The 22,229-nt window shown below is 43.8% G+C and overlaps 1 protein-coding gene across 1 annotated transcript in view; it reads right to left on the minus strand.

The window, feature by feature from the left end:
• The window catches only part of slco1d1 (solute carrier organic anion transporter family, member 1D1), a 26,371-nt gene extending 4,403 nt beyond the window's left edge, over positions 1–21,968 (minus strand). The window contains exons 1-15 of the mRNA XM_062066534.1: positions 21,846–21,968; positions 21,681–21,781; positions 21,440–21,511; positions 20,642–20,783; positions 18,892–19,024; positions 18,674–18,828; positions 18,441–18,587; positions 14,605–14,703; positions 14,207–14,455; positions 12,098–12,262; positions 6,183–6,378; positions 5,946–6,111; positions 904–1,106; positions 773–837; positions 591–708 (exon numbers count right to left, since the gene is read on the minus strand). Of these exons, the coding sequence (XP_061922518.1) occupies positions 591–708; positions 773–837; positions 904–1,106; positions 5,946–6,111; positions 6,183–6,378; positions 12,098–12,262; positions 14,207–14,455; positions 14,605–14,703; positions 18,441–18,587; positions 18,674–18,828; positions 18,892–19,024; positions 20,642–20,783; positions 21,440–21,490 (1,889 nt within the window). The 5' untranslated portion in view covers positions 21,491–21,511; positions 21,681–21,781; positions 21,846–21,968. The remainder of the gene's footprint in view (positions 1–590; positions 709–772; positions 838–903; positions 1,107–5,945; positions 6,112–6,182; positions 6,379–12,097; positions 12,263–14,206; positions 14,456–14,604; positions 14,704–18,440; positions 18,588–18,673; positions 18,829–18,891; positions 19,025–20,641; positions 20,784–21,439; positions 21,512–21,680; positions 21,782–21,845) is intronic.
• Positions 21,969–22,229: the final 261 nt, after the last annotated feature.

Genomic DNA, 22,229 nt, shown 5'->3' on the forward strand with positions numbered 1-22,229 from the left:
TTTCTCAAAGAAAACTTCATTTTTTATGGCAAACACGTAAAATATGCAATATTTGCCCCAAACAATATTTCAAAGTGGAATATTCAATGTGAAGTAATTGGAGCCTTAAATATGTCAATCATTTATAACAACATTGATTTTGATTCAATATCATTTTTTGAGCAGCGACAGTATTTTTTAGTTTTTTAAGTCCCACTAAAATTTTCAGGGATCCATAAGGGCCCCACTCATAAAAGCGTTAAAAAACATTTTTTTTAAATATAATATTATTATAATTAATAATGTTTGCTTTGTGCACTTTGTCAAAGAAAACTTGTTTTTTTTTATGGCAAACAGGCAAAATACGCAATATTTTCCCCAAACAATATTTTAAAGTGGAATATTTGATGTGAAGTATTAAATATGTCAATCATTCATAACACGAAGTCAACATATTATTATTTTTAGCAATGACAGCTTTAAAGAAAAAATTATCCTGCATGGCAGCTTTGTGTTTTTTTATTTCACTTTTTAATGTTTTTATTTTTAGAATGTGTGGCAAATGGCCCCCGGGGCGGCACTTTGGCCCCCCTGGCGATGTCCTACTGTACCTGAAGGCATCAGCGTCGTAGAGTCGACACGCGCCGCGGCCTCCGCACTGCTTGGTGCCCCACTTCAAACACGTGCGGTCGATCAGGGCTCCAAAATAAATAGGAGGAGGGATCCCACCTGTAAAAAAAAGCCCATCCTGTATGAGAAAGCTGCAAATATAAAAGAAGCTGTGCTGACTCACCGAGAGTTCTCACGATCAGCGTCTGCATTCCTAAAGCCAGGGCCTTCAAGTCTTTTTGAATGGACCTGTGATCAAAGGTGGTCTCAGTCAGCAACACGTATTGATGGAGTGCCCTGTCCAAGATGGCCGACCTGAGCAGCACGATGTATCCCGGCGTGCCCCCGCAGGCGGAGATGAAGGAGCCCACCACGGATATTGCCATGTAGATATGGAAGGTCCGCTCACAGTCGCTCTTCCTGGGGCACTGGCCCAACACCGTGGACGTGTTCAGGTCTGGACTCATGTTCAGGTCTGGACTCAGGATGGCGCTGACACAGGAACAGTTGTGGAATGACTAGCAGCAGAGAGAAGGACCGCTCAGTACATGACACTTTGGGGTAGGGTTGTATGGTGCAGTCATATTGGCCTCTAAAAAGTACCCTTCCCCCCCGGTACATTGCTGGTTTTAGGAGCAGAGGAGCATGTTGGGCAGCGCACACACACAGAGTACTTACAAGCAGACACAGGGTGTAGACAGAAAAGGGAGAATGGAAACATTTTGGTGTAAAAAGTAAAGATAAAGGTGAAGTTATAACACTGAAACAACCTCAGGAAGAGGTGCTTTAAGACATGGCTAGCTAGCTAGCGGCTAACATCCATCCACAGTGTTTTAGCTACTTCTAAATCACTAATCCTGGTCTCCATGGCGACAAATAAAGTAAGTTTCTTACACTGGAGGACAAGGAATAGCTAAACATGCTTCACTACACACCATAGGAGGATACAATAGCTCACCGCCGTCACAATGTAAACAAACGCCATGGGTGGATCTACACCTGACATCCACTGTAATGATACCAAGTACAAGAGCGTATCTAGTCGATCCTACTATGATTACATTGATGTTTTTTTATCGTCACAAAATCTTTTTTCCTTTTTCTAAAATCCATATGTTTATGAACTCAGTAAATATGTCCCTGGACACATGAGGACTTGGGTGATCCTGTAACTACTTGGTATCCAATCCATACCTAAATGTGTGGTATCATCCAAAACTAATGTCAAGTATCAAAGAAGAGAAGAATAAGTGATTATTACATTTGAACAGAAGTGTAGATAGAACATGTTAAAAGAGAAAATAAGCAGATATCAACAGTAAATGAACAAGTGGATTAATAATCAATTTTTACAGTTTGTCCCTCATAATGTGTACAAAATAATAGGTGTATAAATGACACAATATGTTACTGCATACGTCAGCAGACTAATTAGGAGTCTTTGTTAGTTTACTTACTACTAAAAGACAAGTTGTCTAGTATGTTCAACATTTTATTTAAGGACTAAATGACAATAATAAACATATGTTTCATGTACACTAACATTTGTTGTTACACTAAAGACAATAATAAAAAATGTTGTGCTCCCCTTTATTTAGAAAAGTATGTAAAAGTATGGTAATACATGTTGGTAGGACAACATAGCTCCTAGGATCATTGGGACACGCAAACTCCTCTACCACGGTAAGGTGGCAGCTCAGAGAGGAGTAGTTGTAATCCATTTTAGAAAATTATAACTCGATTTAGAATCGTGATTCGGATGTGAATCGATTTTAATATGAACACTAAATTAGTTGCAACTTTTTTAATCTTATTTTTTTTCCAAGTCCAATAACAAAACCGAGCGGCCATTCTTCCCAATCACGCCTCTCCAGGTTTCACTGTCGTTGCCAACATGAGCGTTGAAGTCTCCCAGTAGAACGAGGGAATCACCCGGGGGAGCACTCTCCAGTACTCTCTCCAGTGTATCCAAAAAGGGTGGGTACTCTGAACTGCTGTTTGGTGCGTAAGCACAAACAACAGTCAGGACCCGTTCCCCCAACCGAAGGCGGAGGGAAGCTACCCTCTCGTCCACCGGGTTGAACTCCAACATGCAGGCTCTGAGCCGGGGGGGCAACAAGAATCGCCACCCCAGCCCGTCGCCTCTCACTGCTGGCAACGAAGAGAGTCCAGCCCCTCTCCAGAGAACTGGTTCCAGAGCCCTTGCTGTGCGTCGAAGTGAGTCCGACTATATCTAGCCGGAACTTCTCCACCTCGCGCACTAATTCAGGCTCCTTCCCCCCCAGCGAGGTGACGTTCCACATCCCAAGAGCTAGCTTATGTAGCCGAGGATCGGACCACCAAGTGCCCTGACTTCGGCTGCCGCCCAGCTCACATTGCAACCGACCTCTATGGACCCTCCCATAAGTGGTGAGCCCATTGGAGGGGGGACCCACGTTGCCTCTTCGGGTTGTGCCCGGCCGGGCCCCATGGGGACAGGCCCGGCCACCAGGCGCTCTTCATCGTGCCCCAACTGGCTCCAGAGGGGGGCCGCGGTGACCCGTGTCCGGGCAAGGAAAATCGGAATCTCGGTTTTTGTAATTCCATAGAAGTCTTTGAGCTGCTCATTGTCTAATCCCTCACCTAGGACCTGTTTGTCTTGGCCTGTTTGTCTAGTGCGGCCCGCGAGTTTTGAATGAATGGCGCTTGATAGCGCCATATTTGCCAACCCTCTCATTATTTTCGGGAGACTCCCGAATATCAGAGCGTGATGGCACTGCTTTTGGCGCCCTCTACAGCCTGCCCAAAAAGTGTACATGCTCGACCACATGTAGAATGCAGCTTCAGCTTGCTCACGTAAGTGACAGCAAGGCGTACTAGGTCAGCAGCCACACAGCTTACACTGACTGTAGCCGTATAAAACAACTTTAACACTGTTACGTTACAAATATGCGCCACACTTTGAACCCACACCAAAAAAGAATGACAAACACATTTCTGGAGAACATCTGCACTGTAACACAACATAAACACAACACAACAAATACCCAGAATCCCATGCAGCACTAACTCTGGGGGGCGGGGGGGGGGGGGGGGGGGGGGGGTTGATGTGTGGGGGGGTTTGGTGGTAGCGGGGGTGCATAATCTAGACCGGAAGAGTTAGGACTGCATGGGATTCTGGGTATTGGTTGTGTTGTGTTTATGTTGTGTTACGGTGGGATGTTCTCCAAAAATGTGTTTTTCATTCTTTTTTGGTGTGGGTTCACAGTGTAGCGCATATTTGTAACGTAACAGTGTTAAAGTTGTTTTATACGGCTACCGTCAGTGTAAGCTGTGTGGCTGATGAGTAAGTATGCTTTGCTGTCTCCTACATGTGCAAGTAAAAGCTACATACAACATGTGGCCGGGCTGGCACGCTGTTTGTTAATGCTATAGAGAACAATTACTGCAGTGCAATTAGGGCACGCCCTTAATTTAGTAATTAGAGTGAAAATAGGATTATATTTGCTCTGGGAGTTATCTAAGAGAGGCACTGAGATCCATAAGTCTCCTGGGAAAATCGGGGGGTCGGCAAGTATGCAGCTGAGCCGCATCAGAGTGGTCAAAAAGCCGCATGCGGCTCCGGAGCCGCGGGTTGCCGACCCCTGGTCTTGGGAAACCCTACCAGGGGGCATAAAGCCCCCGGACAACATAGCTCCTAGGATCATTGGGACACGCAAACTCCTCTACCACGGTAAGGTGGCAGGAGTAGTTTTATACATTTTTGAAAATTATAACTCGATTTAGAATCGTGAGAATAGGAATGGCGATTCAGATGTGAATCGATTTTAATATGAACACTAAATTAGTTGCAACTTTTTTCATCTTATTTTTTTCCAATAACATTGAATCAACTTGTGGTTTTATGACTATGTTATCAATGTTTTAATTGTTACTTCAACAGCACAACTATGTATTTTATTTATTACCATCTAAATTTAAAAAAAAAAAATCTTATTCCAAAAATATAAATAAATATATTTTAAGTATCTAAAAGTGCAGACATTTATTTGAATTACTAAATATATTTTTTAATGATGAATTACTTTACTGACACATATTATTCCCAATCTTTTAAGGGCCAAATAAAATGAAGTTGCAGACCAGATCTGGCCCCCAAGCCTTGAGTTTGACACCTGTGCCTTAATATTAAGTTCATTAAATAGTTGAGTTAGAAATGTCAGTTTCAAATATTTATTATCATCTAAATTTAAAAAATTAAATGTATGTTCCAAAAATATGAAATACATATATTTAAAATATCTAAAAGTACATATATTTATTTAAATTACTGAATATAATTTTTAATGATGAAGTACTTTATTAAAACATATTATTTCCAATCTTTCGAGGGCCAAATTAATAATGAAATGGCGGGCCCCATCTGTGTCCTAATATAAAGTGAATTAAGTAGTTGGGTTAGAAATGTTAATTTCAAATATTTATTATCATCTAAATAAAAATAAAAAATACATATTCCAAAAAAATATAAAATACATTTATTTTAAATGTCAAAAACTACATATATTTGAATTACTAAATATAATTTAAATGATGAAATACTTTAATGACACATATGATTTCCAATCATTTGGGAGCCTAATAAAATGAAGTGGCGGACCAGATCTGGCCCCCGCGCCTCGAGTTTGACACCTATGTCCTAATATTACGTTCATTAAGTAGTTGAGTTAGACATTTCACTTACAAATATTTATTATCATCTAAATTTAAAAAATGAATACACATTCCAAAAGTATAAAATAAATATAATTTAAATATCTAAAAGTACATATATTTATTTGAATTACTTAATATATTTTTCAATAATGAAGCAATTTATTGACACATATAATTTCCAATCTTTTGAGGGCCAAATAAAGTGAAGTTGCGGACCAGATCTGACACCTGTGTCCTAATATAAAGTTAATTAAGTAGTTGAGTCAGACATTTAAGTTACAAATATTTATTATCATCTAAATAAAATTTTTAAAAATGCATATTCAAAAAATAGGAAATAAATATATTTTAAATATCTCACGGTACATATATTCATTTGAATTACTAAATGTTTTTTTAAATGATAAGTACTTTATTGACACATATTAATTCAAATCTTTCGAGGGCCAAATAAAATGAAATGGCAGAGCTAATACTGTATAAAGTTAATTAAGTAGTTGGGTTAGAAATGTCAGTTACAAATATTTATTATCATCTACATTTTAAAAAAATTCATGCATATTCCAAAAATATGAAATAAATATAAATGAAATCTATATTTATTTGAATATAATTGTTGATGTGATTAGAACATGGTCGGTGATGTATTGTGTGCCGCTCACCATCTCCTTGCCCGTGCCGGTGGAGGTGTGACACCCGGCCAGGCAGGGTGAGGCGTAGGTCATGCCGTTGTAGGCGCACACGGGGTCCCACTGCTTCATGGAGCAGGAGCAGCCCGTGTTGCATTGGGACAACAAGGTCTGCGCATCGTAGGACACTTCAGGGATTCTGGTGCATCCACACACAAGAGTTGCATACAAAAATAGCGGTGAAAGACAAGAGTTCCCAGCCTTGCTCACCCTTGGTAAGTCACGGTGAGGCCGGCCACCTCGGCATTGTCACAGCGAAGGAAGACTTGAACCACCAGCAAGCAAAAGGAGGCGATAGAAGTCCCCAGCGCCATCCTGGCTGCTCCGACCACACCTAACTTAAAGCGCTTCAGCACGAAGCCTCCAGTGATGATGCCCACCGCCACTGCTGGCAGGTTGAGTACACCTGGGGAAATAAAATATACATTTAGTTGAAGTCACTTAGCTAGTAGCTAAGTGTCTCCAAACTGTCTGTTTGCCATATTGTTGCTGTCCAAGAAAAGGCATAAATGTCCATATATTTGTGCAAAAAACGCAAAAATAATTCAACAAATATTTTTTACAATTTTAAATATTTGTAGTATATTTTCATTTAATATTTTTAATATTTTAATCATTTAAAAAATATATATATATTCATTGGACAGTGAAAATGTTGTCTTTGTTTCTTTGAATATGTTTGAACTATAACGCAGTTTTTAGTAGCGTTTTTGTCTGCTTTCCCTGTAAGCCCCGCCCACTTCCTGGTGTGACTGACCAATCAGTGTCCGACCAGCATTTTCACCTCTCTCACTTTCTTCCTTCATTTTGATTTCTTCATTTCGCCGCAAAAACTGAAACCTGAGCAAGATTCCTTAAGTATCTGGAATCAGGAAGATATTTTTGACTAACAAAGAATATTTTCTTAGTAACATCGCGGCATACGGTGGTGATGGTCCTCCTTCTGGAGGGCACCATGACGACAGGACCTCAAACCCTGGGAGTGTCCCCGGGAGGGTCCTGTCCAATCACAGCACCCCGTCCAATGCACTCATGTGCTGTCGAAGACCATTCGTTATGGGAACCTTCAACGCATGCGCAGCGAGAGAAGAAGCGAGGCTGATTGAGGAATGGGGAGTGGAGATCCTGGAGATCCAGGAACACAGAGCAGTGCACACTAATGACCCGATCATGTACCGCAGAGTGGAGAGATGCATTTTCATCTCTGCATCAGCGTGGCGAAACGAGGCCCAGGTGGCAACAGGTGGCAACAGGGGACGTAGGGCTATTGCTTGGTTCTCTGGCGCGTAAGGCTCTCCATCGGGTTTACCATCACACCAAAAGGATCCTTATCGCAGAATTCTCAGGCAACCCAGTAACAACGGTCATAGTCGTGTACTCACCCACCGACGTGGCACCGTCTGAGGAGGTGGAGAAGTTCTACGAGGACCTCACAACAGCGGTCCGGGATGTTCCAGCACACAACTTCCTGCCAATCCTGGGCGACTTCAACGCTAAGATTGGACCAGAGGATGCTCCCTTCCCTTATCACAACACTACCAACCGCAATGGCGCATACCTCACTGCCCTTCTCATGGAACACCAGCTCCAGGCAGTGAACACCTTGTTCCAGAAAAGAACAGGCAAGAGGTGGACTTTCAGAGACCGAGCCTAAGGTACACAACGTCAGCTAGACTACATCCTAGTGAGGCAAAAGTGGAGGAACTCTATCCTAAATGCTGAGCCATACAGAACATTCAGCTCTGTGGGCTCTGTCCACCGCGTGGTCTCCATGAGGGTGCGACTAAGCCTCAGGGTCCCCAAGCCATCCCCCAGGATCCGGTATGACTGGAAGGCACTCTCGACCGATCCTAGCCTACAAACTAGGTATACGGAGGAGGTTACGAGCAGCTTTCAGCAGCTGGACGAAGGTGCAGAGCCTAGCAATGAATACAGGCGATTTGTTGCTGCCAACGAGGAAGCAACAAGAGTGTGTGTGCCCGTGCTAGAGAAAACCAGAAGCTCCCTGCGGTCTAAACACCCAGAAGTCGTAGCGGCACGTGGCAGGGTGGAAGAAGCATGGCTTTGCTCTGCTCGTGACCCTACAGCGTAGAGACGTAGGATACTGAATGAGGCCAAACAGCTTCTCTTCAGTATGATAAGATCAAGGGGGAGGAACTGATGGAGAGAGTGCAGAGAGTCCATGATGCACATGGAGAGAGGCAATATGGAGAAGCATGGAAGGTCATTAACGAGATGACAGGAAGGAAGAGGACCAAGGAGGAACAGGCTGAGGGACACAGCCCTGAGGAGAGGGTGGTGACATGGTACAACCATTTCCAAAAACTGCTGGGAACACCATCAGATGGCGGGGAGGAAGCGATACCATCATTCCTCCATGACCTCAACATCCAGGACGGTCCCTTCACGATTACTGAGTTTGCTAAGGAGAAAAGAACGCTGAGAGAGGGTAAGAGTGCTGGGCCGGATGGCATACACCCAGAGGTTGTAAAGAAGTGTGGTCTTGATAACATCAACCTTGAGTTTTGCAACCTTGCCCTGCTAGGCAACAAGCTGCCTGACATGTGGTCTCTTTCCAACATCATCCCAGTGCTCAAATCTGGAGACCTCTCGAAGTCAGACAACTACCGGTGCATCAGCCTGACCTGTATCACCGCAAAGGTCTACAATCGAATGATACTGAACTGCATGCCATCGACCCTCATCTGAGGGAAAACCAAAATGGCTTTCGAGAGGAGAGGACCACACTAGCCCAGATCCTGGCCCTGAAGAAACTAATCAAGGAGGTGAAGAAGAACAACCTGACGGCTGTATTGTGCTTTATTGACTCAATACACAGAGAATCAGAATCAGAATCAGAATCAGAATAGTTTTATTGCCATTGTTTGAGAACGGGTTCACAAACTAGGAATTTTTCTTGGTGCAAACGTGCGACATAAAAACATACAACACATATTTGGTAATAAAAAGAGCTGTAACTGAGCTATCAGATAGACTTAGAAGGAATTCAAGGAATTCAAGGAGCTGATGTTAGGAGTTATTGTTCATTTGCCTGATGGCAGAGGGGAAAAAAACTGTTCAGGTGGCGGGAGGTGTGGGTCTGGATGGAGCGTAGTCTCCTGCCTGAGGGGAGAGGTGAGAATAGCGTGTGTCCAGGGTGAGAAGAGTCAGCTGTGATCTGACCCACACGCCTTCTGGTCCTGGAGGAGAACAAGTCCTGGAGGGATGGGAGCTTGCAGCCAATCACCTTCTCAGCAGCACGTACGATGCGCTGCAGTCTATTCTTATCCTGGACTGTGGCGCCGGGGAACCACACTGTGATGGAGGAGGTCAGGATGGACTCTATGATGGCTGAGTAAAACTGCACCAGCATCTCGGTCGGCACCTTAAGTTTCCTCAGCTGCCGCAGGAAGTACATCCTCTGCTGGGCCTTCTTGATGAGGGAGCTGATGGTCAGCTCCCACTTGAGGTCCTGGGTGATGGTGGTGCCCAAGAAACGGAAGGAGTCCACAATGGGGACGGGGGTGGGAGAGTCAATCAGGGTGAGGGGGGATGGTGGGGCTGTGACTTTCCTGAAGTCCATGATCATCTCCACTGTTTTCTGGGCGTTCAGCTCCAGGTTGTTGAGGCTGCACCAGGACGTCAGCCGGCCCACCTCTCTCCTGTAGGCGGACTCATCGCCATTCGAGATGAGCCCGATGAGGGTGGTGTCATCCGCAAACTTGAGCAGTTTTACGGATTGGTGACTGGAGGTGCAGCAGTTTGTATACAAGGAGAAGAGCCAGGGGAGAGTACACAGCCCTGAGGAGTACCAGTGTTTGTGGTTCGACTGTCCGAGACAATCTTCCCCAGCCGTACGTGCTGCCTTCGGTCTGTCAGGAAGTCATTAATCCAACTGCAGAGGGAGGCACAATGATGAAGATCCTGAAGGCCAACGGTGTCCCTCCCAACTTGCTCCGGGCAATAGAGGCAATGTACGCAGGAATACGGGCGAAGGTGGTGTCCCCAGATGGCGAAAGTGAGGAGTTTGACATCCTGGCCGGGGTAATGCAAGGAGACACCCTAGCCCCCTTCCTTTTTGTCATAGTTTTGGACTACGCGCTCAGGAAGGCCATCAATGGACGTGAGCAGGATCTTGTCCTTACCATTACACCAAGGAGGTCAATAAGACACCCTGCAGTAGTCTTGACAGACCTTTACTACCCGGATGACATCAGCCTGCTCTCCAACCACATGGAGCAAGCACAGGAGCTCTTGAGCAGAGTGGAGTCAGAGTATGCCAAGGTTGGCCTTCGGCTGAATGCCAAGAAAACTGAGTTGATCACCTATAACATCCAAGCGGAACACCCATCACTCACAACAACATGAGGCACTGCTCTGAAGGAAGTCAATGACTTCAAGTACTTGGGCTCATGGGTCAACTCAACAGAGCAGGATCTAAAAGTGAGGAAGGCACTTGCATGGAGGGCCCTGAACAACATGGCCAGTGTGTGGAACTACAATCTCCCCCGACAAATAAAACTCAGCTTCTTCTACGTGACTGTGGAATCTGTTCTCTTATATGGCAGTGAATGCTGGACCCTGAAGCCAACCCTGCAGAAGTCTCTAGACGGGTGCTACACCAGAATGCTACATGTAGAGTTCAACATCAGCAAAAATACACATGTTACCAATGAGAATCTGTATGCCGGAATACACAGGGTGAGCGACAAAATAGCAGCCAGGAGAATGAGACCAGCAGGACACTGCCAAAGACCCCAGGAACTGCCAGCCAGCAAACTGGTACTGTAGGAGCCAACACATGGGCACCGGTCACGAGGACGTCCCACTGTACATATGTGGACGTACTCCAGAATGATGCGAGAGCACAAAGCACCAACGAGCTGGCCAGATGTAGGGAGAACCGGCATGACTGGAGACAACAATGGAAGGCTCGTCTGAGGACGAACTAGAGAGAGGCACCCAAAAGTATTGATTTTGAATCGAGGATGGTTTTGAATTGAGAATCGAATCGTTATCCCCAAAAATGGAATCGAATCGACTCGTGTGGTGCCCAAAGTTTCACAGCCCTATAGTAAAAATACAAGAACAAAATAGCAAACAATGGGGAAAGTAATGAAAATGTTCCCACTGATAATGAATCAAAGTATACTTAGTCACAAAGCTGACAGTGTTTTGTCTTCATATGTATTTTAAAAATGAAAAATATCATCAAATATAAATCTTGGTGGGAAAAGTTAGGACTCCCCTCCCTTAAAGGTAAAAAAAACAACTATATATATTGTACTAAGTTTGAAAATGAAAAATACCAAAATGGCCACTGGATGCTTTCATTTTTTTCAGCTTGCGGTTCTGGGTGGAACACGTTTGGAGACCCCTGCCATACACCCAAGTAAGCAGTGTGTATAAAAGCATGTTCTCCACATTATCCCCCACAGGCACATATAAAGGTATGTTCTCCATGTTTTCTCCCACAGGCACATATAAAGGTATGTTCTCCACATTATCTCCCACAGGCACATATAAAGGTTCTACACGTTATCTCCCACAGGCACATATAAAGGTATGTTCTCCATGTTATCTCCCACAGGCACATATAAAGGTATGTTCTCCACATTATCTCCCACAGGCACATATAAAGGTATGTTCTCCACATTATCTCCCACAGGCACATATAAAGGTTCTACACGTTATCTCCCACAGGCACATATAAAGGTATGTTCTCCATGTTATCTCCCACAGGCACATATAAAGGTATGTTCGCCACATTATCTCCCACAGGCATATATAAAGGTTCTCCACATTATCTCCCACAGGCACATATAAAGGTATGTTCTCCATGTTATCTCCTACAGGCACATATAAAGGTTCTACACGTTATCTCCCACAGGCACATATAAAGGTATGTTCTCCATGTTATCTCCCACAGGCACATATAAAGGTATGTTCTCCACATTATCTCCCACAGGCACATATAAAGGCATGTTCTCCACATTATCTCCCACAGGCACATGTAAAGGTATGTTCTTCACATTATCTCCCACAGGCACATATAAAGGCGACACACATACGTTATCTCCCACAGCACACTTTCTTCCAACAACATCCGTGTGTTGGTGTCGTACCTATGAGGAAAATGGCCCTGGAGGAGGCCTGGCCGTAGATCTGCTCCAAGAACTTTGGCTTGAAGGTGATCATGCCCATGAAGCCGTTGACGGAAACCAGGTAGGTGAGGATCATCAGGGTGTAGATGCTGTTCCTGAAGAGTCTCTTCAGAGACGGCAGAAAGTCTGCAGGGGTCAAAACACACCTGATATAAGATTATTCTATCACATACGGGATACTTCCTTGTTGAATGTGACCTCCTGAGAGCCAGTGTCCTCTGTAGTGGACATGCGTACAAGGGTTATTTGTGTAAGCACAAACATAAATGTCCATTGCGGAGGACGCTGGTTATCAGGAAATTGTGGTCTAAGACGGTGGAGTCAATCATCAATTGGTTTTGGAGAAATGCTGTTACATGACTGCCTTCCTGAGTGGAAGTCATGTTTGTGGGTCATTCAACTTTGGTCCAGGTTGCCTCGTTACTCAGGTCCACGGATTAACCGGTTAATAATTAAACCCCGAATCCCCCAAAGTCAGAGCTGGTCCTTCTAATGGCTTCGCCCTTGTGCACCATCGAGACCAAAATATGACGTTGAGGAATGCTCATCAAAGACTTATTTGGAACATCCCACAGGTGGACAGGCTAATTGGGAACAGGTGGGTGCCATGATTGGGTATAAAAGCAGCGTCCATGAAATGCTCAGTCGTTCACAAACAAGGACGGGGCGAGGGTCACCACTTTGTCAAAAAATGCCTGAGAAAATTGTTGGAGAACAACATTTCTCAAGCAACTATTGCAAGGAATTTAGGGATTTCACCATCTACGCTCCGTGATATCATCAAAAGGTTCAGAGAATGTGGAGAAATCACTGCACGTAAGCCATGATATTACACACTTTGGACCCCTCAGGCGCTACTGCATCAAAAAGCCATATCAGTGTGTAAAGGATATCTCCACATGCGCTCAGGAAGACTTCAGAAAACCACTGTCAGTAACTACAGTTGGTCGCTACATCTGTAAGCGCAAGTTAAAACTCTACTATGCAAAGCCAAAGCCATTTATCAACAACACCCGGAAACACTTTGCTGGGCCTGAGCTCATCTAAGATGGACTGATGCAAAGTGGAAAAGTGTTCTGTGGTCTGACGAGTCCACATTTCAAATTGTTTTTGGAAACTGTGGACGTCGTGTCCTCCGGACCAAAGAGGAAAAGAACCATCCGGATTGTTCTAGGGTCAAAGTGTAAAAGGCAGCATGTGTGATGGTACGGGGGTGTATTAGTGCCCAAGACATGGGTAACTTACACATCTGTGAAGGCACCATTAATGCTGAAAGGTACATACAGCTTTTGGAGCAACATATGTTGCCATCCAAGCAACGTTATCATGGACGCCCCTGCTTATTTCAGCAAGACGATGCCAAGTCACCTGTTATAACAGCGTGGCTTCGCAGTAAAAGAGTGCGGGTACTAGACTGGCCTGCCTGTAGTCCAGACCTGTCTCCCATTGAAAATGTGTGAAGGCTAAATTATAAGAAGGGAGACTGTTGAACAACTTAAGCTGTACATCAAGCAAGAATGGGAAAGAATTCCACTTCAAAAATGTGTCTCCTCAGTTCCCAAACCTTGTTAAAAGGAAAGGCCATGTAACACACTGGTAAAAATGCCCCCGGGACAACTTTTTTTGACAACGTGTTGCTGCCATTAAATTCTAAGTTCATGATTATTTGCAAAAAATAACAAAGTTTGTCAGTGTGAACATGAAATATCTTGTCTTTGCAGTCTATTCAATTAAATATAAGTTGAAAAGGATTCTCTTTTTATTTACCATTTACACAACCTGACAACTTCCCTGCTTTTGGCTTTTGTAAGAAAAGCAGACTTCAGCACCCCCCGTGACCCCGAGAGGGACAAGCGGTAGAAAATGGATGGACGGATGGAAGTAACAAACGCTTTATATCAACAGATCGAGCTGAAGTTTTTAAAAGATTTCAAGCTTTGAAAGTAAAAAATGTATATAAATGTGACACTTTTATGAGCGGACCCCTTTTGGGTCCCAGGAGTACGTGTGTATAGTCAAATTTTAAGGTTGGACAAAGGTTAAAAATATAAAAGGCAAGTGTTCTGTCACCTTTTGCCAGCTCCTGTAAGGTAACTGGAGTCTCCTTCTCTTGCTTGATCTCCGGGAGGAAATGACCCTGCTCTGTCCCTGGATCAGACTCCGCGCCTCGGTCCCTCTTCCCCTTCCCCTGCTTGGGAAGAGACTTGGGCAGGAACCAGAAGGGGATGCTGGAGAGCAAGATAATAGTGGCGGTCACAATGAAGCCCAGCCACCAGGCCCCCACCCAGCGGGAGTCCTTGTAGTTGATGGTCACACGGTCTAAGATGAAGAAGAGGCACTGGTTTATGGATCCTTCTTGCGAGATGATCAACCTCTGTAAGCCATCATTAACTCATTGTTTTTATTGGCCACACCAAAAAGGACAGGACAGTTAAGATTAGGGCATTCATGGTGCGTGGCTTACGCACCTAAATCCACAAAGCCAACGTCCACATAGATCTTGGCCAGATAGGACCCCATCATGTAGCCAAACATGGGCCCCAGGATTCCCACCGTGTGGATGCAGGCTGGATGCAAAGGAGACAAAAATCATGGATGGGAATATTACACTTACACTTATGCTACTGCACGCCTATACATAGACAGGGCGTCGTATATTCGAGAAAGTTTAGGTCTCGAGATTTGTACCCCTCGACAAAGTCAAAGCTTTTCCTCCTGCCACTCACATGCGCATTTGTGAGGCTGCAGTTGCAACATGGTGCAATTCGAATATGTATTTGGTACCTTTGTTACCAGGAAAAAAAAGTCTCAAAAAGACTAATGGTCTTATCTTCTAAAGAGTTTAGGTCTTGACATTTATACTCCGCATGCTCGTCTGAGCTTTTCGTCTTGCCACTCACACACCTGTAACCTGGAGGGCTGCAATTGCATCATTGGACACTATAGGAGTCGTCTTTTCCACCAGAAAAAAGTCTCAAATAGACCGATGGTCTTATATTCCAGACAGTTTATATATATATACACTACCGTTCAAAAGTTTGGGGTCACATGGAAATGTCCTTATTTTTGAAGGAAAAGCACTGTACTTTTCATTGAAGATAACTTTAAACTAGTCTTAACTTGAAAGAAATACACTCTATACATTGCTAATGTGGTAAATGACTATTCTAGCTGCAAATGTCTGCTTTTTGGTGCAATATCTACATAGGCCCATTTCCAGCAACTATCACTCCAGTGTTCTAATGGTACAATGTGTTTGCTCATTGGCTCAGAAGGCTAATTGATGATTAGAAAACCCTTGTGCAATCATGTTCACACATCTGAAAACACTTTAGCTCGTTACAGAAGCTACAAAACTGACCTTCCTTTGAGCAGATTGAGTTTCTGGAGCATCACATTTGTGGGGTCAATTAAACGCTCAAAATGGCCAGAAAAAGAGAACTTTCATCTGAAACTCGACAGTCTATTCTTGTTCTTAGAAATGAAGGCTATTCCACTAAATTGTTTGGGTGACCCCAAACTTTTGAACGGTAGTGTATATATATATATATATATATATATATATATATATATATATATATATATATATATATATATATATATATATATATATATATATATATATATATATATATATATATATATATATACATACTGTATATGTGCTTGTGTTCGTGTATATATAATGTATGCGTGTATATGATAAAAATGGAATATACATATATATATACACATACATACATATATATATATATATATATATATATATATATATATATATATATATATATATATATATATATATATATATATATATATATATATATATATATATATATATGTATATATATATATATATATATATATATATATTTTTTTTTCCGCTTAGGCGTTCCCATGCCAGCCGAGAGACATAGTCTTCCCAACGTGTCCTGGGTCTTCCCCGTGGCCTCCTACCGGTCGGACGTGCCCTAAACACCTCCCTAGGGAGGCGTCCTGGTGGCATCCTGAGCAGATGCCCGAACCACCTCATCTGGCTCCTCTCGATGTGGAGGAGCAGCGGCTTTACTTTTAGCTCCTCCCCTGATGACAGATCTTCTCACCCTATCTCTAAGGGAGAGCCCCGCCACCCGGCGGAGGAAACTCATTTCGGCCGCTTGTACCCGTGATCTTGTCCTTTCGGTCATAACCCAAAGCTCATGACCATAGGTGAGGATGGGAACGTAGATCGACCGGTAAATTGAGAGCTTTGCCTTCCGGCTCAGCTCCTTCCTCACCACAACGGATCGATACAGCGTCCGCATTACTGAAGACGCCGCACCGATCCGCCTGTCGATCTCACGATCCACTCTTCCCTCACTCCTGAACAAGACTCCGAGGTAGTTGAACTCCTCCACTTGGGGCAGGGTGTCCTCCGCAACCCGGAGATGGCACTCCACCCTTTTCCGGGCGAGAACAATGGACTCGGACTTGGAGGTGCTGATTCCCATCCCAGTCGCTTCACACTCTGCTGCGAACCGATCCAGTGAGAGCTGAAAATCCTGGCCAGATGAAGCCATCAGGACAACAACATCTGCAAAAAGCAGAGACCTAATCCTGCAGCCACCAAACCAGATCCCCTCAATGCCTTGACTGCGCCTAGAAATTCTGTCCATAAAAGTTATGAACAGAATGGGTGACAAAGGGCAGCCTTGGCGGAGTCTAACCCTCACTGGAAACGTGTCCGACTTACTGCCGGCAATGCGGACCAAGCTCTGACACTGATCATACAGGGAGCGGACCGCCACAATCAGACAGTCCGATACCCCATACTCTCTTAGCACTCTCCACAGGAGTTCCCGAGGGACACGGTCGAATGCCTTCTCCAAGTCCACAAAGCACATGTAGACTGGTTGGGCAAACTCCCATGCACCCTCAAGAACCCTGCCGAGAGTATAGAGCTGGTCCACAGTTCCACGACCAGGACGAAAACCACACTGTTCCTCCTGAATCCGAGGTTCGACTATCCGGCGTAGCCTCCTCTCCAGTAGACCTGAATAGACCTTACCGGGAAGGCTGAGGAGTGTGATCCCACGATAGTTGGAACACACCCTCCGGTTCCCCTTCTTAAAGAGAGGAACCACCACCCCGGTCTGCCAATCCAGAGGTACCGCCCCCAATGTCCACACGATGCTGCAGAGTCTTGTCAACCAAGACAGCCCCACAGCATCCAGAGCCTTAAGGAACTCCGGGCGGTTCTCATCCACCCCCGGGACCTTGCCACCGAGGAGCTTTTTAACTACCTCAGCAACCTCAGCCCCAGAAATAGGAGAGCCCACCACAGATTCCCCAGGCACTGCTTCCTCATAGGAAGACGTGTTGGTAGGATTGAGGAGGTCTTCGAAGTATTCCCTCCACCGATCCACAACATCCGCAGTCGAGGTCAGCAGAACACCATCCTCACCATACACGGTGTTGATAGTGCACTGCTTCCCCTTCCTGAGGCGGCAGATGGTGGTCCAGAATCGCTTCGAAGCCGTCCGGAAGTCGTTTTCCATGGCTTCCCCGAACTCCTCCCATGTCCGAGTTTTTGCCTCCGCGACCGCTGAAGCCACACACCGCTTGGCCTGTCGGTACCTGTCCGCTGCCTCAGGAGTCCTATGAGCCAAAAGGACCCGATAGGACTCCTTCTTCAGCTTGACGGCATCCCTCACTGCTGATGTCCACCAGCGGGTTCTAGGATTACCGCCACAACAGGCACCAACCACCTTGTGACCACAGCTCTAATTGGCCGCCTTGACAATAAAGGTGTGGAACATGGTCCACTCGGACTCAATGTCCAGCGCCTCCCTCGTGACATGTTCAAAGTTTTTCCTGAGGTGGGAATTGAAACTCTCTCTGACAGGAGACTCTGCCAGACGTTCCCAGCAGACCCTCACAATGCGTTTGGGCCTGCCGGGTCTGTCCGGCATCCTCCCCCACCATCGCAGCCAACTCACCACCAGGTGGTGATGGGTAGAAAGCTCCGCCCCTCTCTTCACCCGAGTGTCCAAAACATGAGACCGCAAATCTGATGACACAACTACAAAGTCGATCATGGAACCGCGGCCTAGGGTGTCCTGGTGCCAAGTGCACATATGGACACCCTTATGTTTGAACATGGTGTTTGCTATGGACAATCTGTGACCAGCACTAAAGTCCAATAACAAAACTGTCGTGAAACCAGGGGGAAAAAAGCAAATAAGTAGAAATATGTGTGGATAACAACAAGTAACAATCACAAGCTATTTAAATGAAGAAATAATGACAGTGGATGAGAACAAACCCAAATAGAAAGCAGTGTTCTCTTCTCTGGAGAAGTCATCCAGGTAGGAAACCCCCAGAGGCATAATGGGGGTCTCTCCAATCCCACGCAGCATGTTTCCCAGGAACACATAGACCCACATGGACGAACCCGCTGCTTTTTCACAATCTGAGTGGGCAGAAGTTGTTTTAACGTCTTCTCCAGTGTAGGTGTACCTGCAATGGCTGCTAGATCCTCCTCCAGTGTAGGTGTACCTGCAATGGCTGCTAGATCCTCCTCCAGTGTAGGTGGACCTGCAATGGCTGCTAGATCCTCCTCATCCTGCACCGTGTGGTTGGACAAACAGGGCAGGATACTCTCGGTGCTGTTCACGTCACCACCGTGCGTCACACTACTTTCGTATTTATACCTGAAACACACGCATCATGACTTCCCCTCATGTTTGCTGAGACGATGATGGAAGTGCACCCACAGGCCCTGCAGGAAGTGAGGCAGCGAGATGAGGAGACATCCGGCAGCCATGACCAAACAGCCCATAGCGATCAGTCTGGGGCGATGGAGCTTGGCACCGAAGTAGCTGACAAAGGCTATGACCAGAAGGTTGCCTGCAGAGGGAGACGTGTTTATGATCAATAAGTCAGTGGGCGCATTAAAAATAACCTGAACCCACTTCAAACATTACAAATGACAACACTAACCCATTTCAAACATTACAAATGACGACACTAACCCATTTCAAACATTAAAATGACACTAACCCATTTCAAACATTACAAATGACAACACTAACCAATTGCAAACATTACAAATGATGACACTAACCCATTTCAAACATTACAAATGATGACACTAACCCATTGCAAACATTACAAATGATGACACTAACCCATTGCAAACATTACAAATGATGACACTAACCCATTTTAAACATTACAAATGATGACACTAACCCATTTCAAAAATTACAAATGATGACACTAACCCATTGCAAACATTACAAATGATGACACTAACCCATTGCAAACATTACAAATGATGACACGAACCCATTGCAAACATTACAAATGATGACACTAACCCATTTCAAACATTACAAATGACACTAACCCATTTCAAACATTAAAAATGATGACACTAACCCATTTCAAACATTACAAATGACACTAACCCATTTCAAACATTACAAATGATGACACTAACCCATTTCAAACATTACAAATGACACTAACCCATTTCAAACATTACAAATGATGACACTAACCCATTTCAAACATTACAAATGATGACACTAACCCATTGCAAACATTACAAATGACACTAACCCATTTCAAACATTACAAATGATGACACTAACCCATTTCAAACATTACAAATGATGACACTAACCCATTTCAAACATTACAAATGATGACACTAACCCATTTCAAACATTACAAATGACACTAACCCATTTCAAACATTACAAATGATGACACTAACCCATTTCAAACATTACAAATGATGACACTAACCCATTTCAAACATTACAAATGACACTAACCCATTTCAAACATTACAAATGATGACACTAACCCATTTCAAACATTACAAATGATGACACTAACCCATTGCAAACATTACAAATGACACTAACCCATTTCAAACATTACAAATGATGACACTAACCCATTTCAAACATTACAAATGATGACACTAACCCATTTCAAACATTACAAATGACACTAACCCATTTCAAACATTAAAATGACACTAACCCATTGCAAACATTACAAATGACACTAACCCATTTCAAACATTACAAATGACGACACTAACCCATTGCAAACATTAAAATGACACTAACCCATTTCAAACATTACAAATGATGACACTAACCCATTTCAAACATTAAAATGACACTAACCCATTTCAAACATTAAAATGACACTAACCCATTTCAAACATTACAAATGACACTAACCCATTTCAAACATTAAAATGACACTAACCCATTTCAAACATTACAAATGACGACACTAACCCATTTCAAACATTAAAATGACACTAACCCATTTCAAACATTACAAATGACAACACTAACCCATTTCAAACATTAAAATGACACTAACCCATTTCAAACATTACAAATGACACTAACCCATTTCAAACATTACAAATGACACTAACCCATTTCAAACATTAAAATGACACTAACCCATTGCAAACATTAAAATGACACTAACCCATTTCAAAGCTGCCGTCGATGACCCCGATGAGGGAGCTGGGGATGTCGAATCGTCTCTCTATCTGTGTGATAGAACTCTTCATGTAGGCGCCTCCAAAGGCCTTGGAGAAGTAAACGAAGGACATTGCAGCCAAGAAGAGCTGCAGACAAATGTCAGTCACAAGTTTACTTGTGTAGTTGTGTGCCTGTGGTACAGGTGTCAACTCATAACCCAGGGGCCAAATCCTTTTTATTTATGTTGTCCACTAGATAATGACATATTAGCAGCATCAAATGATCAAAACATGTCCCAAAATGATATTTGGGACACGTTTGGTGAGAGTCTGACAAGGTGGGCGGGGGCTGGTTAAGAGTAATACAATGTTAATAACATAAAAACTAACAGACATTAATAACACAATAACTTTGTTGTAATGTTAACAAGGTAGGGGAAGCAGATCATGAATGATAAAATATTCATAACAGAAAAATTATAAAACGTTAATAACATAAAAACTATAGTAGTTAATGTTTGCAGCACACATATTTGGGACAAGTTTGGTGAGATTTTGACCTCAGAAAATATATTTTAGAATAACTTAAAAAACGTAACGGCACAAACTAGAATTTTCCGTCCCAAAGCAGCACAAAGGAATATCAGGATTATTTTAATATTTGCAAGGATGCAAAACAAAGTGTGAAAATAATGTTTTTTTCATCCTTTGGGTTGCTGATATTTCTTCCTTTTGTCCCTGCAGGGCATTAAGTGCCTCCACATTTGCGTAACCCAGACTTTGTGATGTGTGTTTGCACTGACCTTCAGCTTGGAGCAGCCGGGCTGACGCTGCCGACTGGACTCTACCCTCATGATGCTCCACTGATTGACAACCTGCCATAAAAACATTCATCTTTTCTTTCATGGAAAATACACAAATTGTACTTATTTGGAGCCGACACCGCTGGAAGAAGTCATGTTTTTGTACTTTTGTGTGACATGCAGCAAAAGCATGCTTTATAGGAGATTGAAGAAGTTAGAAAGCCCAAGAAAAAGTCTTTACCTGAGAAGGAGCGGTGGTCCTGAGTGGGATGTGGACAAGAAGCCGCGCGCTTGTTGTACCTGGCAGGACTTTGTGCTACCTTATCACCTACGAACTCTCACCTGTAATCAGTAACCACTCATGATCATGTTGATGAAAGAAAACAAAAACGGGACGGCCTCATACCTGGTTAAGGTCCAGCCCAGGCAGGAAGAGCAAACATCCTGGGGCTCTGTGAACATCAAACAGCAGCAGCGTGAAGCTGACTGACCAGACGGGAGCTTTTTATAAGGCGGGTGTTTCCTCGCCGCACGCCGTGATCAAAGTCTTCCTGTCCCATTGATCGGTCCTAACAATGGCAGAGTGGCCCTCGTTACTCCATGCAATCACGCTTCATATGTCCTATCACAAACCCTGACCATTAGTCAATACACTGATGGGGTATTCATATGGATATTAAAATCTACCAATATAATTATATTATCTGCGCGCATCACTAGATCAGCGACAAACTCTGAAAATTCACTGATAAACCTCGAATAGGGCCCAGGGGGGCGGTAGATAACAGCC

Source organism: Entelurus aequoreus, linkage group LG12, assembly GCF_033978785.1.
Source record: "Entelurus aequoreus isolate RoL-2023_Sb linkage group LG12, RoL_Eaeq_v1.1, whole genome shotgun sequence".
Taxonomy (NCBI): domain Eukaryota; kingdom Metazoa; phylum Chordata; class Actinopteri; order Syngnathiformes; family Syngnathidae; genus Entelurus; species Entelurus aequoreus.